General features: G+C 40.6%; 1 protein-coding gene across 4 annotated transcripts in view; it reads left to right on the top strand.

Annotated features, from left to right (window-relative positions):
* slc38a9 (solute carrier family 38 member 9) overlaps positions 1 to 19,436 on the top strand; it is a 61,881-nt gene that overhangs the window by 20,453 nt on the left and 21,992 nt on the right. For all 4 annotated transcript variants that reach the window (XM_067985988.1, XM_067985996.1, XM_067986005.1 and 1 more), the window contains exons 2-10: positions 2,395 to 2,577; positions 4,426 to 4,555; positions 7,940 to 8,061; positions 8,382 to 8,445; positions 8,618 to 8,711; positions 10,999 to 11,169; positions 11,387 to 11,446; positions 12,837 to 13,034; positions 14,084 to 14,191. In XM_067985988.1, coding sequence (XP_067842089.1) covers positions 2,480 to 2,577; positions 4,426 to 4,555; positions 7,940 to 8,061; positions 8,382 to 8,445; positions 8,618 to 8,711; positions 10,999 to 11,169; positions 11,387 to 11,446; positions 12,837 to 13,034; positions 14,084 to 14,191 — 1,045 coding nt within the window. In that variant the 5' untranslated portion in view covers positions 2,395 to 2,479. The remainder of the gene's footprint in view (positions 1 to 2,394; positions 2,578 to 4,425; positions 4,556 to 7,939; positions 8,062 to 8,381; positions 8,446 to 8,617; positions 8,712 to 10,998; positions 11,170 to 11,386; positions 11,447 to 12,836; positions 13,035 to 14,083; positions 14,192 to 19,436) is intronic.

Below are 19,436 nucleotides of genomic sequence, written 5' to 3'. Positions count from 1 at the left end.
AAACAACAGTAAGAATAAATGGGTCATTTTCGGGTTGACCGGCTATAACTAGTGGAGTGCCGCTTGGGCCTCAGCTATTTACAACCTATATTAATGACTTAGATGAGTATACAAAGCACGGTGGGAAAGCAAGCTGTGAGGAGGACACAAAGGGGGTGATTTTAAAATGGACCTGGGAAGGGGGCGGGGGGGTCAATTTGAGGTCTGGAAACCCACGATCAGTCGGGGGTCCGCAATCGGGGTGGGGGGGGGGGGTGGGCGCAGGTAGGCATGTTGGGCCTGGGGGAAGCACTCCTGCTCCTCCGGGCCCACAAGCTGTACCTCTCTAGGCACCTACCTATTCGGCTCGGGCCTTCTCGCCTCCTTTCATGAGGCGTAAAACAGAAGGCCCGGGAATTCCAGCCCCCTGGGGTTGAAATCGGGAATTAGTGAAAAATGGAGGCCGGAAGCCTCCTTGAAAGGTTTTAAGGCCTGACCCGCCTCCTGTGAGCACATTGGTCGTTTGTCCTGCCCCCGTGATAACCGGAAATGGGCGCGTTGGGGGCAGGTCTGAAATGGTGGCAATTTTCAATGCCCCCTGCCTCCAACCCACCTGTGTTTTCTTTTTTTACTTTGCAGACTCTTTGTGCTCAATTTTCAAAGGGATATTGACAGGTTAAGAAGTTGGTGTAATGTGGGGAAATGTGAGGTTATTCACTTTGGTAGGAAAAATGGAAAAACAGAATATTTTTTAAATGGTGTGAAACTATTAAATGCTGATGTCCTTGTACATGAAACACAGCAAGTTAACATGCAGGTACAGCAATCAATCAGGAAGGCAAATGGTATGTTGGCCTTTATTGCAAGGGGGTTGGAGTACAAGAGTAAGGAAGTCTTGCTGCAATTGTACAGGGCTTTGGTGAGACCTCACCTGGAGTACTGTGTACAGTATTAGTTTCCTTATCTAATGAAGGATATATTTGCCTTAGAGGTGGTGCCACGAAGGTTCACTAGATTGATTCCTGGGATGAGGAAAAGTTGAGTAAAATGGGCCTATACTCTGGAGTTTAGAAGAATGAGAGGTGATTTCATTGAAATATATAAGATTCTAAGAAGGCTTGACAGGGTAGAGGCTGAGATATTGTTTCCCATGGCTGGAGAGTCTGGAACTAGGGGTAGTTATAGGATAAGGGATTGGCCATTCAAGACTGAGATGAGGGGGAATTTCTTCACTCAGAGGGTTGTGAATCTTTGGAATTCTCTACCCCAGAAGTACTGTAGATGCTCAGTCATTGAGTATATTCAAGAATGAGATGGATAGATTTTTGAACTCAAAATGGGTATGGGGATCAGGCAGGAAAGTGGAGTTGAAGTCTAAGATCAGCCATGATCTTATTGAATGGCGGAGCAGACTCGAGGGGCCGTATGGCCTACTCCTGCTCCTACTTCTTATGTTCTTATGACACGAGCTGCACTCGTGTCAAGTGTAACCACAACAGCAACTTGCATTTATATAATGCCTTTAACATAGTAAAATGTCCTAAGGCACTCCACAGGAGCGTTATCAAACAAAAGCTGATACTGAGCCAAAGAAGGAGACATTAGAATGGGTGACCAAAAGCTTGGTCAAAGAATTAGATTTTTTTTGGAAAGTCTTGAAGGAGGAGAGAGGGGTGGAGAGGTTTAGGGAGGGAATTCTTGCCTAGGTGGCTGAAGGTACGGCTGCCAATGGTGGGGTGAAGGAAGTGGAGGATGCACAAGAGACCAGAGTTGGAGGAGTGCAGAATTCTGGAAGGGTTGTAGGGCTGGTGGAGGTTTCTGAGATGGGAAGAGGTGTGATCATGGATGGATTTGAACACCAGGATAAGAATTTTAAAATCAAGGGGTTGGTGGACTTGGAGCCAATGTAGGTCAGTGAGCACAGGGGTGATGGGTGAATGGAACTTGGTGTGAGTTAGTGTAAGGGGTGGGGAGGAGGGGGGGGGGGGGGGGGCGGCGGCGGTAATGGGTATTAAGTTGTGAACAGAAATTTTAGCTTCAGAATCTAGAAATGATGTTAAACAGGTACCTCACTGCAGTATTAAAAAAAATCTTAAATGTTTTTTTTTAAATAAAAGTACTACTAGAAGACATAGAAATTAGTGCAAAGTGAATTGTAGAATATATTGAGGAACACCTCCTTTACTCAAATAATGTGTTTGGAATAGTCCACCAATCAAGACGATGATGGCAAAAACCTCAGTTATTCAAAATACAGTTGATACCATGTTGGGAGTTTTGGTGGACCAGAGAAGAGTGATCTGATATTGTTTTATTCCTAACTTGCTTCCTCTGTGCGAATGTATTTGCTTGCCATAATGGTAACAGTTTCTTTAAATGTCTTTTTATTCCATATTTATGTATGTGTCTGCCTAGATGATCTAGGACTCCAGATAATTCCAAGAACAGCAACCAACGAAAACATTGCAGCTGGGCCTCACAGATCTAAATAGACTGAAATATGGCAGATGACATCCAGCCTTTATTGAGTCCTGTGGTTGAAGATAAATTGCCAGGTCTTGAAAACACAAGAAGCAAGCCAGAATCAAATTCAAGAAGGTAAGGTTTAAGGAACAGTGTTCATCATTAGCTCATTTAACAGTTTCTTAAATATCCTTCATTGCAAGAGGATTTGAGTACAGGACAAGGATGTCTTACTGCAGTTATACAGGGCCATGGTGAAACCACACCTGGAGTATTGTATGCAGTTTTGGTCTCCTTACCTAAGAGAGAATATACTTGCCATAGAGGGAATGCAGCGAAGGTTCACCAGACTGATTCCTGGAATGGCAGGACTGCCGTATGAGGAGAGATTGGGTCGACTCAGCCTGTATTCACTCGAGTTTAGAAGAATGAGAGGAGATCTTATTGAAACATATAAAATTCTGACGGGGCTGGACAGACTGGATGCAGGGAGGATGTTTCCCCTGGCTGGGGGGGTCCAGAACGAGGGGTCACATTCTCAGGATACGGGGTAGGACATTTAGGACTGAGATGAGTGAAGAGAAATTTCTTCACTGAGGGTGGTGAACCTGTGGCATTCTCTACCACAGAAGGCTGTGGAGGCCAGGTCACTGAATATATTTAAGATGGAGCTAGATAGAATACCTAGACACAAGGCATCAAGGGGTATGGGGAGAGAGCAGGAATATGGTATTGAGATAGAGGATCAGCCATGATCATATTGAATGGTGGAGCAGGCTCGAAGGGCCGAATGACCTGCTCCTATTTTCTATGTTTCTATATCCTACTTTTCTGCTTCCCAAAATAAAGCAAATCTTCAGTGCGTAAATGCATGTTTTTGAAAAAACTACACACTTTGGGACTTGTTGTGTTTGATTTCCTCAAAGTATATAACTAAAATCTACATTTGGCCATTAATGCGTTTTAGCACAACTCCCCAACCCCCCCCCCCCCCCCCCCCCACCCAACCGAGTTTGGGGGAAGGTAACATATTGGAGTGTATATATATTCATGGTTATAAAAATTACTAGAATGAAGATATTTGTATTTTTTTTTCTCTGTCAAGTTCTTCTTGGTTGACTCCATGCTGGAGTATCCTTCCACAAGTGTGAGCGCTGTCTGGCACCTCACAAAATGGCTGCTATTCACGTGAGTGTTGTAAGCTATTCAGTTGCAGAAAGCATCACTGCCGAGAAGATGATCCTGTCCTTGTCCAATCATCCCACCTAGTGGCAGGACAGCAATCAAGAGTAGGAACTTTGGCCAGTTTTCTCCTGCCTAACACCGGTGCAACTTGTAGTCCCCCAATCACGACTTCATTTGGGATCAGCGCAAATTGGGATCAAACATGCAAATTTTTTTAAAATTGATTTTCTGAGCCATTCTGACCAGTCATAATCCTCATAGTTGTATGCAACTGTCTCATTCCTTTTATTTAAACTAAGCACAAGTAACACTAAGGTCTAGATTCAGATCAGTTAACTCATCAAAGACCAAGGGAACTTCCTGGCCTTTACAGTTTAATGTCACACCATGCAATACATTTAATCACTTTAGAGAGCCCTTTCCAAGTTGTATGTTATATTGTATTGTGCACTGTGATCTGCAGAGAACAGTTTTGTAAGGCAGATGAGATGTACATTGTAACATTTCCTATTTTGAAGTTTATATGTATTGATAAAATTTTTTAAATGTTACTTGGTAGGGCTTTGCTCTCATTTGTTTGTCGTGGATCATTGGTCAGCAGCCTATGTTGACATTTGTTGATCTCAGCTGGGGTGGAGGTAGAAGTGCCAATGTTGTCCTGGGATTGGGGAGGGGGGTAGGAAAGAGAAGAGAATCAGCGAAGGTTCTAGCATCTGATTTCCTGGAGTTTCTCACGTTTTTATTTGAAGATAACTGTTTCTGTACATTTAATGAAATGTAATTTTAACTTCCATTTAGACCGTTCTATGTGCCACGCAGAAACCTCCATGGAAATACAGACCCACAAGAGCGGGTGACGGCAGAAGCTTCAGCAATGAACAGCCGTATTCAGTACTACAGCAAGTTAACCACTACACACAAGACCTTGGTAGACGTGCTTGTTTTTTGAAAGAGCATAGAATAAAGCTTCTAGGTTTCTGTTCTTTGGTCCTTCTCTTTATGCTCCCACTCTCACCCCACTTCCTGTGCTGATATTGCCTCGTCAAGATAGCTCTTTCAAAGAGCTGACGCCAGCACGATGGGCCGAATGGCTTCCTTCTGTGCTGTATGATTCTAAATTCCATGGGTGCTGGTTGTGCTTCGCTCATCACATTGTGTGAAGAGATCAAGCTGAGAATTGCTGGATAATGGTTTAGGAATGGGAATCTTGGCTCCCCTGAAGGTTTGATGAGTTATCCAGTTAATGGGTGAGCCATACAGACCAGGAAGATTTCTAGTTTGATCTATGGTTTGTTGATTTCATTGATCTCTGAGGCAGCAGTAGGGACGTTCCAATGGCTCTGTGCTCTTGGGTTAGGAAGGGAAAATCAGCCACGATTCCTGCTCCTGATTGCGATCCAGCAACCCCTGCTGGAAGTGTACATGCGGTGGTGTTGGATGACCATAGGATCAGGGCTGGCTGCGACACCACCTACAGTCAAATATTCTACCAACACTTGTTGCGAAGACTCATGCATGAATGATAGCTACTTGGCTGAGGCACCAGAATGTGACTAGTAAATATGGAGCTGAATACAAACAAGGAGCTGCTGGCTTCAGAGGAGAGTGAGGGAGGAGAAAATTGGGAAGGAGTGGGAACCTTGCTTTCCTGCCCCCCACAAAATCCAGACATTGCAAAAAGAGGCTAATTGTAGTACTCCCTTACTGAGCTGTTCTTGCACCTCCATTATTGGGCTTGCTGTACAGGCTTTAGTCTGTACACAGTTAGACAATGCTATTTAAGTGAAACAACTAGTATGCTACACAGGATTATAGTTTTGCGTGTAACCTTTCCACAGTGCATTACTCTGAAACAGAGACCACTACTCAAGCTATCTAGTTACACAAACTTAACCCTTTTAACCTTTTTAATGTTTGGGCCATTGATGTATCATTCCCTTCTTCAAATAGGACTTTACAAGTTAATATATAATTTATTAATCTGTACAATAAGATACAGTTGGCTGAAATAACCAAGTAAAATCCATCCACTTTTAAGAAGGAGCATAAAAATGTGTAGTTGGGGCTAAGGATTGGAAGGGTGGTTGGATACTTTGATATTTTTCCAGACAGCTAGCTAATGTCTCATTGGTGTTTCTGCACATGTTCGAGGGATGGGTAATTGACCAGCTGTGCCACAGTTGAGTTACTGATTTTGTGCTAACCGGGAGAACTGCGCAAACTTGCCCAGTGAAACCAGTCCTGGCCCTTGTGAACTTTGTGGGTGGAGGTGAAGGTAGGACCAGAGGATGTGCAGCAGTATGGCCACAGCTGCTTCAGCTGTTTGGGGATGCTTTGAGTGTGTGGTTTTTGTGCAGAGCGTAGTATGTTTTCAGACTTTTAGCTGCTCCTCATTTTGCTGCAGGTAAAGGTTGTGATGGTTAGTCCCCTCGCCATACAAATGTTAACTGCCTGGAGAGAGGCCTGCATTGCATTGAAGATGGCTTGCAGCGTCAGCCCTCACCACTGGCACAACTGTAACCTCCTGGAGGCACTTGATGCAAGGGAATTTAAGTCCTGCATGAAAAGGGCATCAAGGAGCTATTCCACAGAGCAAAAAAATATGTCCTTCAAGTTTCATAACCTAGATTGGAACTTTTACCGGTGCTTCCACATCTGTCACCTTATCCAATGTAGTCACCAAGATCCAACACTCTAACAATCTAAAGCTGAGCCTCTGAGGTCCAGAACATCTCCCTCTGATCCAAGCCCACTTCCATGAGTGCAGACAGCACTGAAAGCCTGCAGGACAAATAGAAGCGTCAGTCATTAACGAGGGCTAGAAAAAAGCACGGGGAGTAACTATACTATGGATTTCCACAATCGTAGTTTGCATGTTTGATTTCATAATACGACAACTTGCACTTGTATAGCACCTTTAACTTAAAAAAAACCGAGACATTAAAAAAAATGGATGACTAGCCAGAGAAGGAAAAATTAGGATGAGTGACTGAAACCTTTGTCAAAAAGGTGGGTTTTCAGTTGGTTGTTGTAGAAGGAGAGAGATGTACAAACAGAGGGGTTTATGGAAGAAATTTCAGAACATGGGGCCATGGGTGGCTGAAATCATGGCTGGCAATGTGGGGACAAAGGGAGTAGGGGAAAGGCACAAGAGGCTGGAGTCACAGGAATGGAGATTTTGGGGGAGGGGAGTTATAGGGCCGGAGAAGTTATAGAGAGAGAGCAGGACTAGACCATGGAAGGATTTGAACACCAAGACAAGAATTTAAAATTTGAGGCATTGGGGGACCAGTAGCCAATATAAGACAGCAAGGACAGGTGTGATGGATAAGAGGGCCTTGATGTGGGATTGAATAGGGGTATTGGAGTTTTGAAGGAGTTGCTGTTTACAGGGGGTTGCAGGTTGGGAGGCCTGTCGTGAGCGCATTGGATTACAAAGTTTGTAGAAGCATTGGATGGGATGTTCAGGCAGTACATGTGGTATTCAGTACAGAGAAAATGCCACTGGTTTTAAAAAAGAAATGTACCAGTTATATCCAACATGTACCCCCTGGAAGTAAACTTGGAGACTGGGGCTGGATTTTTTTTTCGATTTCTCTTTCTTCACCACCACCCCCTGGCACTAATTATTACTAGATTATTATTACAGTCTACAGGCTGACAGTGCTTCATCCAAAAAACTATTATTCATGTGGGAGTCTGGACGGGCTGGCTGTTTAGCATCATAGTTGAGCCAATACTGTTTTCATTTTGTGCACACATTGGCAGCGGAAGCCCTGGCTTCTCCCTCTCCTAGTGCAGGTATGATGTGGAGATGCCGGTGATGGACTGGGGTTGACAATTGTAAACAATTTTACAACACCAAGTTATAGTCCAACAAATTTATTTTAAATTCCACAAGCTTTCGGAGGCTTCCTCCTTCGTCAGGTGACCGTTCACCTGACGAAGCCGCCGAAAGCTTGTGGAATTTAAAATAAATTTGTTGGACTATAACTTGGTGTTGTAAAATTGTTTACAACTAGTGCAGGTATGCTGAGGCCTCTTGTAGTGCCCCTTCTGCCCTGCTCTCTGAAGTCAGTTAACATGGAACATACTGGGAATAGAATGAGACCTTATGGTGAAGCACAGTGCGAAACTGGTCGATGGTCTAGTGGGTAAAGACATTGGAGGAGCTAGCTGCATATTCGACAATGTTGACTGACGAGATTGTTATGAAATTCGTTTTTTAAAACAAGGAAGCACCTTTGTCTATAAATTGCTTAAAAAGGATAAAGGAATTATCCCAACACTAAGATTCATTAATATTTTACAGGTGCCACCTGATCATGTAATTCCAGCTGAAGAGGAAATTTATGTTTACAGTCCACTAGGAAGTGCTCTCCAATTTGAAAGTAGCATAGATGGCTTTGGAAAGAATCCCAGCATAGTCACTATGTATGTATAAATTAAAATTTTCTTCAATAATAATGTGTAATTGCTATCGTCCAAAACTTTTTTTTAACTGGAAGTCAGACCAAAGATCAGCATTACTGTCTTGGTATGTACAAAAATATGCTTACAGATTATCATTGTTCACTGACATTGACAAAGGACCACTTTAAGTAATACTTTTGAAGCCATTTGATGTGTGTGCATTCCTTAGGATTACCACAATGGTTGAATGGAGAGAGCCCATTTTCTAAGGAAAAAATGTAATGGCTTCTGTCTTCATGATTCAAATGTATCAAATGATACTGAATCTTATTACTTTCCAGATTTTCCATCTGGAATACCATGATGGGTACATCCATATTGAGCCTTCCATGGGCAGTAAAGGAGGTTAGAAGTTCCTTGTGCAGTACTGTGTTTTTTGCCAATAAGTTAATAGTGTTGTGTCAATAACTTGTTTATTGTATTTTTCTGCATTCAATTAAAACATTGCAACTTATTGAAGTCATAGTTGCAAAATATTCCTTCAAAAACCAAAACCTTTTTTCCCTTTCCCAATTAGGCAGGATTTACTTTAGGGATTATCTTGCTCGTTTTAATGAGCATGCTGATGCTGTACTGTTGTTACCGGGTGCTGAAATCTCGACAGACAGTAGGTGTGTATTTTTATTATTTTTCAATAAACCTATGCTATTTAGTGTAGTAGAAGCAAATATTTGCAATGAGATGCAGGGAAACGTATCTTGCAAGTAATAGTAATTTGTAGTAATGTGCTTGTTGTATAGTTATAACTTGTATATTGTATAATCATTACCATATTTAATTTGTCCAGGTGTAGTGTATGTAAACAGCCCCAAACTATCTCATAATTAAAGTTTTTCAACAGAAATAGTTTGAAAAAGGGGTTGAAAGATACTTGAGGTGGGGGAATAATAAGTAATTTTTAAAAACTAAAACAATACTAATGATATTAAATGTTTTAATACATTTGTGATCAAAGCTAGTTCTATGCTGTTATAAAACAGCTTTCTATGGGATTGTGAAAATACTTTCTTGTAAAATGGATTTGACCCCTATGCCTCAGCATTAGAAACATGTACCAGTTTGCACCCCATGGGATAGTTTTGGCTCCAATTAGAAGTCTTTATTATTCCCAAAATAATTTTTATAGGGAGTGTGCTTTCAATTTGTCACACTGAATTTTCAACAATTGGTAAGACTTTTACACAAAGGAAAATTAGAACATAATAAAATAACCATAGTTTGGAAACTATATATCTGGCATTTTTAGGTCAGCCAAATAGCTCAGCTTTTCTGTTTTTTACACGCACACAGTTCTGAGAATAGTGGATGTGAACCTCCACTTTGGCTCTTATGGGAACACAATGTTTCAGCAAGTCTCTTTCAGTGGCTTTTTACTTAATGAGAAAAATTAAGTAACTGGAATACTGGGTTATTTGGCAAGTAAAGAACCACTAAAAGAGTGAACATGAGTATCAGAGAAGAAGAGTATCTGATATTTAGTAAAATGTCTTCATCACAAAAACCTCAGTTTATTTGCACCTACTTCCATCCTCATAATTTGGATGTTTTCTGCTAATGGGAAAGTGCAAACAGTGAGCATGCAGTGACATAAAAGTGCTTTGATCTAGCAAAGTTTAAATCCGTAACACTGGAGTAATCCACCCATGGGTATTGGGAGCCCATAGTGATACAACAAAAGTGGAAGAACCCTTCAGAAAAGTAAATGGCACCCAGCATGGAAGGACTTTGTGTTCTCTCATTAAAGTTTATAAGGGATTTTTTTTTTTTAAAAAGGGTTGTTGAGAGGTGTTTTGCAAACAAGGCCATTAAGATCCAGATGGAAAGTGTCACATTCAGAGAATGAATCCAGCATATCTCCACCAAGACTAGTAATGTTGTCTTCAAGTTGTTCAGAAATTGACTGCTAGGAAGAAGAATGTTGTTGTACATTCTGTTGTGTACTTTTCCCACCCCCATATTGTGAAGGAAATTAAATACCATGAAGTCTCTTGCCTGTCAGACCTGCCATTTTATGTCTCCTTCCCTCCTCAGCCATTTCAGTGACATTAATTATAGGGAGGGGCCACCTGGATCCTAGACTGGGAAGTTTATCTCTTCCCTCTAATTGAAGCTGACATTTTGGACTGTGGGAGTTGTTCCAGAGCTGCCTGACCACAAACATACTACTACCTGGAAGGAAGTAGATCTGAAATGTATTGACTTTTGCATGCTGGTAATATTTTGTTCACTTCTAGGTTGAGTACTTTGAACATAAAATGCTCACCTCAGACTTTCTTTGGTCAACCTGTCCAATGCTGAGTATATAGTTATTTGTGCAATAGTAAAATAGCTACTGTTGTATAAGGTAACATCTCCTACCCTGTAAGAGTTCTTGTTGATTGTGTTTAGTTGTTTGTCAGGGGATTATCCCTTCCCCACCCCCTGATTTTCTTCCTTTCTCCTGAAAGTGCTGAGTATGGTTTCATGTACAATAGCAGCCCTCTTGTACCTAGCTCAAGTGGCCGTTCACATTTACCATCTAGGTTCACATATGGAGAACAGTTTGTAGAGCTATTGCAGAAAGGCTTGTTCCTGTTCTCGCCTCACATCAGCATTGCTTGGCTATGATTGCCTAACTTCGAATGCAGCCTGGAACTCTGCGGCCTGCATAGTCTAGTGCTGTATCAGGTGATATCTTTATCCAGTAAGACAGCAGGGGAACTTGCGACTGATTTAACTGAAGTTTTGTTTACTGATAGGGTGGGAGGCGGCCAGTTTGGGGCATAAAACACTGGCATGGACCAGTTGGGCCTGTTTCTGTGCTGTTGATTCAATGTAAATGTTGGTTTATAGATCCTCTTTGTTTGCATAGATAAGGCTCAATTATTTTCTGAAATGAATTTGTTTTCTTTCCCAAAGCTCACATCGATACATCAAACTGGGAGTTCCCTGATGTCTGTAAATATTATTTTGGTTCATTTGGCCAGTGGTCCAGTCTTCTTTTCTCTCTCATTTCTCTATTTGGAGCCATGATTGTGTACTGGGTCCTTATGTCCAATTTCCTCTTCAACACAGGCAAATTTATTTACAGTAAGTAAAACAAGATGCAACATTTTTCTACCAGTTTGGGCTTTCATCAGTGTAATGTAATCTCTGTAGTACATGTTTGCATGTACATATTGATATCACCCAAAAGGGTTTTCAATATTCCAGTAACTAGTGGCATGAAATTGTTATAGGGAGATGTGTATAATTGTGTTAGAATTTTAGGCTTACTTCTACCATGTCCCTCTACCTTATTTTCCAGATTTTGTTCATAATGTCACAGAAGTCGGTCATGTTTTAAGTACGAATGGAAGTAATAAAGGTAGGCCTGTGAATCTGCAAGTTTTGTCTGGAACAGAATTTAAATGTAAACTTCCTGTCATGAAATGAACATATTATTTATATTTTGTGATCTTTTCAGTAGAATATCAGATTCTTAATCATTGTGAGCTATTTGTACGCATTTAACATTTATCGTAGTTAAGCGCTGAGTATCAAGTGTTAAGTTTACATCCTCAATAATGAGTCTAACCAAACTAACTGTCCCTTAAACTGGGGAAGACCAAGTTATCCAATTCGGGTTCGAGTTTTTACTCTGGCTCATTGTGGCCTACGCAATCAGAGGGTAAAATAAGAAGTTCCCAGGTGGCTGGCAAGCCATTTCATTCAAATACAAACATCCTTTAAAATATATGTTTGGCAGCTCCATGCTTGAGGCTTTTTTTTAAAAGCTTCCCTTTGTTCTGGTATTTCTTCAAATGATTATGAACCGTATATCTGAGGCTAACTTCTTCTGTCAGCACTTATGAAGCCATCATAGATCGAGGAAAGCCAGAGAGTCTGTGGTTCAGTCAGCAGTGACCCGCCACAAATTTAATTTTGTCCCATTTAGCCCTGTCCAGTTTACAGTGAGAGTTAGTACAGGGAAAGCACTTTTGGTGTTTTTGATGGCCTGTGGAGGAATAGTAAAGTTTATTTACTATAAATCTATTGCTGGTATTTAATAATGTTCAATAAATCTATCTCTAGTAATTTATAGCCCAAGCCATAGTTGGTTTGTTGTTCTTCCACCTTATGAAGTCAAGGAAATAACTTGAGGGTACATGGTATATCCGGTAAGCTGGAAAACAGTGATGAGACTTCTTTGTACCCCTTAGCTTACTATACTTACCTAGGCTTTGGGCAGGTAAATGCTCTAGATTTTAGGGAGCAAGGGCTTGTTTACAAGTGACCTGCAGTGTTCAACTTGAGAGAAATATTTGGTATTAAAATCCACAAATATAACCATTGCTACTAGATATTTGATAAAAATTGGAAAGATGGTTCTTGTGTCCATAATTGTAAAAGAATATTTGGCAATTTTTTTTTCAAATTTGATGCATGGAAGTATTTGGGTTGCACGGTAGGGCAATTGAGCTAGTCATAAACCTCTGGAACTAGAGTTTGAGTCCAAATTGGAACGGAGGTATGGACCATTTTTTCTGTAACTACTAGGGTCCTAAGTAAAATGACATTGATCCTCATTCTTGTACCATAAATGCATAACAGAAGTTAGCTCTAATATTCCAAGTAAAGTTCCCAATCAGTCTGTTCTACTAACTGGAGCACAATTTGTCTGCCAGGATTCAGGTTTTTTTTTCTTTCCTACCATTTGAGGGTTGTTATAATTGTTTATAGAACTTGTAGTTCTGATTCTTTCTTTTTGTTTTCAGTTATTTGTCCAAACCCACCTGGAGTTCACCAAGTGAATAACACTGACATGTCCTTCATCATAAGCAATGACACAAGCTTGCATGAGTTTCAGGAGTGGTGGAGTAAAACCAATACTGTTCCTTTCTACCTGATTTTCCTTTTATTGCCTCTCCTCAGCTTCAAGTCACCTTCGTTCTTTGCACGGTTCAATAATCTTGGTAAGTACTCTGCTAACATGTTGATGCGACTTTATGAAACTGGCTGAGAATGAGGGCATTAACTGAAGAACTAGTGTACATTTTTTAATCTACTTATTTAGAGAAGAAACTGTATGATGGTCCCAGTGCATCCAAGAGTTTGGAAAATCACTATGAAACTTTGTGAAGTCTTTTCATAGCTGTGTCTGGGATTTATTTGGATTGGCTGTTTGATAGACGTCTTTGTACAGAATAACTTCTGCAGCTCCCTGTGGTGCGTTTGAGTTTGTTGTTCCTGGCACAAACTGAATATTATGATTTGCTGATTAATTTATTTTAGATGCACTGATCTCTTAAAATGGTGTTGGGAGGTACTGTGTTGCTGAATATAGTCAAAAATATTTAAGAAATTTATGTTTTTAAAAAAAAATGCTAGCATGGTGAGTGGAGGTACTGAAAGATACTAGAACATTTCCTGAGGAAGAGAGAATACATTGCTACTTTTAGTCTTCAGTACTGATAAAGGAGATGTTAAGATTTTTATTTGACTCTAGTTGCCTAAAAAAAGTTTTGAGTTTTTGATATATAGGGGATATTAAAATTAGATTTTGAAGGAGCTCAAAAATCATTGCTGTTGGATATTTGGTTGATAAACTGCTGTCATATACTGTTCATATATTTGACTCTGCTTCTGGTCTTGCAGTGGGCAAATCTGAATTTGGCGTGTTGGTTCAACTTTGTTCACTGTTTTACCAGGTTTGACTTTAGTAGTTAACTTTTGACTATGCTCTTTATGCTTGTGGAATGGATGGGTGGCATTTAGTGAATGAGATGTGCTAAGAATGATTGTAGTGTTCCAACTGCTTTCCTGGCTGAGATTCATTGAACTCTGCAGATCAAGAATCAAACTAGGAACTGTATTCTGTGTGGCTTGGTACTACACTGAGAAATGCATGCACTTACAGCCATTAGGAGGCCTGGCAGATCCTTTTATTGCTCATTTTTGATAAGTTTATCAGTGTATCTAAATGTCTGTCATTTTAGAAAGTTTGTTTTGATTTTATTTGCAGGCACAATTTCAGTCTTCTATTTAATTATACTGGTAACACTGAAGGCTGCACAACAAGGATTTCACATGGAGTTCCATTGGTTTGAATCGGTAAACAATTTTGTAGCAGGTAATGTTGCCAATAATTGCACTTTATTGTTGCTGTGACTGTCTTGTGTATAGAGTGAAATTTCAAACTATTCAGAAGTTCTTCAAATTTTAAAAAACCAAAAAAATTTGTACAAAACTTGCCTTTGAGTTGATTCCTCTTTATCACAAAATAGATTCAGATTTTTAAAAAAGGCTGTTCAGCCCATTTGATATTCTTCCAGAATAGAAAGACTTCCTGACATCTGTCCTAAATTTTTCCTTCACAACCCTTTGCCTTTTGGTCCTGCTACCCTGACATAGCTGAAAGTATCATTGTAGGTTAACTTTATCCTGTCCAGTATCTTGTATACCTTTTTAATAAGGTCCCTCTGACTTATCAAGTCGTTCATTGTAGATTTCCCTCTGACACCAGATATCAGCCTTGCAATTGGATTGCTTCTACTAAGTGCAGCTTGATTGCTTCAGCACTGCTTCTGGGGATTTGAACTCAACTGATCTTTATAATATAACCCAGCATTCTATTGGCTTTGTTTTTTGTGGATGCCGACTGTTTGGACATGGTGAGCAATGAGTCATCTAATATCCTTGGGTCTCTTTTCAACTACACCCATGGGAAGTTCTATCCCACTCACTGGAGCACCTGTACTTCATATTTTTACTTGCAAACAAATACAAGGTATTGCATATATTTTGAACTTAACTTGCCACTGGTTTGTAGCAAACCCTGTTAAGCTCTTTTTTTAAAAAAAAGTCGCTTCTGAATCCACAGCCGTTTCCTCCTTTTGCATCTTTTTCCTCCCCTCACCTTCACACAGAAGGGAAAATTTAACTACTTGCATCCAGACTGCATTACAAGTCAGCAATGTATACCAGGAATAGGGAGGTGGGGCTAGCATGATACACTGGGTTATCCTACTCTATATACTTTTTATTTCTCCTCTTCATCCTCCAATGTCAATGCAATTAATTATTAGCTTTCCTTTTGACAAGCCTCTGCTTCTTGCCCTTTCACCAGTTACTAATCCATATCTTACTCTTGGTATCCACTGACCTTAGTTTCTAAAGGATTCTTGTGGTCATGTCAGCCTGGCTCAGTTGTTAACACTCTCCCCTCTTAGTCAGAAGGTCATTCAAGTCTTCAAGCCCCACTCCCAAGATTTGACTATGTAATCTAGGCTGACACTTCAATGCAGTATTTGGACTGCATTACTGGAGATGATGTTTTTCAGATGAGACAGAGGTGTTGAATTCCTGATTAGTTGTGTTAATTGTATCCATATGATATCAATTGGTGTTAATTGTATTCAGGTGGTGCATATCAATTGGGGACTCTTGTGTCCATTTGAGAGCTTATCTAGGGTGTGGTGTGGGTAATGTGGATCTCTGTGAATAAAGGTTTGGAAGCAGCTGAAGACCAGGCTCTCGTGTTCTATCCTTCACCTGGCTATCAAATTTATTACAAGCTGGATGTAAAAGCTATCATGACACTATTCTATGGGAGCTCTTCTGATATTTGACCAGCATTATCCCCTCAACCAAATACTACCAAAAACAGACTAACTGGTCGTTCATCTCCCTTATTGTTTTTGAGACCTCTGTGTGCAATTTTGCTGTCACAATTTTGTCCATAATGGTCACTGCACTTCAAAATTAATTCAATGGTTGTGGAAAACTTTGGGACATCCTGAGAATGTATTGAGGCATTTTATAGTTTCCCCCCCCCCCCCAAATTCCAAAATGGAATTGCCATTTTGGCAATATTAATTTTAAACAGAGCCAGTATGATATGGTGACCATTTTAAAGAAGAAAAATCATGCTAATAACATTATTGCAGATTAGAGAAATGGGAAATTAATACTTTTCTGCTTGCTACTTGTGTTGGTGTATTTTGTGTAATGAAAAGGATTGCATTATATCTAATTCTACCACTATTTAAGTACATAAATTTAAATTTTTTCACCATTTGCAACATGTGTTTCAAACCTAATTAAATTGATTTTTTTTTTAAATGGGAGGTGGGAGAGGAACTGGGATATTTAATGGATTAGCACACCTCTTTCACCCCTAGGCTCTGAGTTTGAACCCAGCCTAATTAGAAGGTTGGAAATGTGCCAGCTGTAAAGGTCCTAAGTGAAATTAGTTTTGGTGGCCTTGGCCCAGGTTTTATTGGACATGGCCCCACAGGACAAAACTAGCTACAAACACTCTGCTTGAGACATTGAGGGTGATTGATATAAGGAGGAGGGGTGGTGGTGTGAAGAAGAGAAAAGTCACCTGATGCAATAGGATGTTTTAAGGTTCGTTATTTGGTCAGCAGAGCAATGCTTCACCCTAATTCTGTTGCTTCAAAAATGGAAATTTTCAGCATTGATCGTATTTGCTTCAGCTTTAAAGCTTACTAAAGTGTAGAATTTTGTTAAACAAATGAGTTGCACACATATCCCTTCCTGGAATCCATTACAGCTCTTGCTGTCACCAAGAATTTATAGAAATGGAGGGTGGTATGCAGGGTGCCATAACCTCTTCAGGCTGCTTCCAAGAATTATTTTCAAGTAGTAGATTTTTTTTTTCCTGAACTGAAGTTATGAAGTATTCCAAAAGGTAATAATTGTGAAGTAGGTACTAGCTTAGTGAGACTATCCTCTAGCACAGTCAATGCAGTTTTGAGCCATTCAAAAATAAATGGACTAATTGCTGATTCACCAGGTGGTTGAGGCATATGGATTTGTTTCTAAGGCAGGACAGTGTGAACCCAAATGAATGAGATGGGTTAAATGACTTTTTCCCTTACTTTCAGTGCAGTGTGTAAGGGGGCCCTCAAAGTAACACAACAGAACTTGCGCAGGCTGACATTCAGACTTTGTTTAAAAAATCCTAGAATAGTAAGCCAAAGTGGAAAGTCTTTTCAGCAGATAACCAATTCTTTAAAATTATCTTTAACATTGGCCAGCTTCCCTGACATGCCTGTATAAATCCATGTTCTGTGTGATTTTCCCTTAAATCGTTCTTTCCTAATGATTCCTTTTGAAAGTACATAAATTCTGTTCCTGTATGTAGGTTTGTTTGAGTCCTTCCTAAGTAGATGGCTGACTATGTAGGACACGAACTGTTGCTAACTGACAAATTCCCAGTCCCTTTTCAACTTGGCAATTGAATGTAACTAAAATTATTAAAACTTGACTGCAAATACTAACTGTATGAACCATAGCTCATTCCAAACAACAACAAACTCGCTTTTATGTAGCACGTTTAACTTTGTAAAGCACCTTGAAATGCTTTTCTGAGTAGAAAATTAATAAGGAACAGGTGCCAAGCCTGCTGGGAGAGTTAGGAGAGGTGACTGAAAGCTTGGCCAAAAAGATGGGTTTTAATAAGGCTCTTGAAGATGGAAAGGGGAGAAGCAGAGGGGTTGAGAGGGAGAACCAGAGACTGGGGCTGAGATGGCAGGGAATAAAGGGGTGGAGAATGAACAGAAGGCCATAATCAAAGAACCAAAAAGTATGGGAGGGGATGTAAGGAGAATAGACGAGCTGATGGGAGTTTGAAGATGAGGATGAACATTTTAACGTTAATGTGCCGAGGTGACGGAGTCATTGTAAAACGGGGGAGGATACATAGTTGAGCTTTGAGCAAGTTGTAGTTTAGAGGGGAGGATGAGCGACCTGCAAGGAATATTTGGTGAAATTGTGTCTAGAAGTGACACAAGTGTGAATAAGAGTTTTGCAGCAGTGGGAGTGAGGTAAGGTTACTGGTGCGCAATATTCAGTCTCTGAAAAGTGAACATTTTAATCATTTCCAAGTTCTCCACTGCATCTGATTTGTCATGCTGCTTGTCTGACATCCAGTATTGGATGAACAGAATTATTTATTGGGAAGACCGAAGCCGTTGTCTTTGGTCCCCACCATAAACTCCGTTCCCTAGCCACCGATTCCATCCCCCTCCCTGGCCACTGTCTGACACTGAACCAGACCATTCGCAACCTTGGCGTCCTGTTTGACCCTGAGCTGAGCTTCTGACCTCCTATCTACTCCATCCAAACTACCTACTTCCACCTCCATAATATCGCCCGTCTCTGCCCCTGCCTCAGCCCATCATCTGCTGAAACCCTCGTCAATACTTTTGTTACCTCCAAACTTGACTATTCCAATGCTCTCCTGGCCAGCCTTCCACCTTCCACCCTCCATAAACTTCAGCTCATCCAAATCTCTGCTGCCTGTCTCCTAACTCGCACCAAGTCCCGTTCACCCATCACCCCTGTGCTCGCTGACCTACGTTTGGCGTCTGATCCAACAATGCCTCAATTTTAAAATTCACATCCATGTGCTCAAATCTCTCCATGGCCTAGCCCCTCCCTATCTCTATAATGTCCTCCAGCCCTACAACCCTCCCAGAACTCTGCTTTCCTCCAATTCTGGCCTCTTGTGCATCCCTGATTTCCTTTGCCCCAACATTGGCGGTCATGCCTTCAGCTTTGTAGCTCTTCAGCTCTGGAATTCCCTCCCTAAACCTCTCTGCATTTCTACCTCTCTCTTCCCCTTAAGATGCTCCTTAAAACCTACCTGTCACCTGAACTAGTATCTCCTTATGTGGCTCTGTTAAATTTTGTCTGATGATGCTCCTGTGAAGCGCCTTGGGATGTTTTGCTATGTTAAAGGCGCTATATAAATACAAGTTGTTATGTCTGCCAGCACAGAGATGGTTGTGGGGTCGAGGCAAATTGTGGAGAAGGTGAGCTAGGTGACATCAGCAGAAATATGGAAGTCAACCTTGTGCTTGCAAATGATCTGAAGGGCGCCAAGTAGATTAGGAGAAGTGGCCAAAGATAGCACCTTGGGGGACTCTAGAGGTGGTTGTGCACTAGTGGGAAGAGAAGCCCTTGGAAAGAAGTGGAACCACCCAAGGGCAGACCCAGAGACAACATTCCTGATGCTGGTGTGTGAGTTCCCCATTGAGGTAATCATTTCTGCCAAACCAACCGAAAGGAGCAACACCAAAAAAATTATTTAGAAGGGCAGGGAAGTATCTAAAAAGAGAAATAGAATAGGAATACATAGAATGAGAGTACCAGTAAGAACATATTTAGGCCAAAGTGATGTTAACTTAATCATGTAATTATAAATTACTCTTAATTAAAAAATTCACAATTATAAATGCACCTCAGGAAAATGATATTGCTCCTCATTTCAGGTGTGTACTGTCACTTTATTCCACAAATCCCAAATTCCTTTTTTTGATCATTTTAAACCATTGGGTCATTCAATT

The sequence above is a fragment of the Heptranchias perlo genome, chromosome 1 (assembly GCF_035084215.1).
Source record: "Heptranchias perlo isolate sHepPer1 chromosome 1, sHepPer1.hap1, whole genome shotgun sequence".
NCBI lineage: Eukaryota > Metazoa > Chordata > Chondrichthyes > Hexanchiformes > Hexanchidae > Heptranchias > Heptranchias perlo.
Note: the sequence above shows the minus strand (reverse complement) of the source record. Positions and strands in the feature narration are given on the sequence as shown.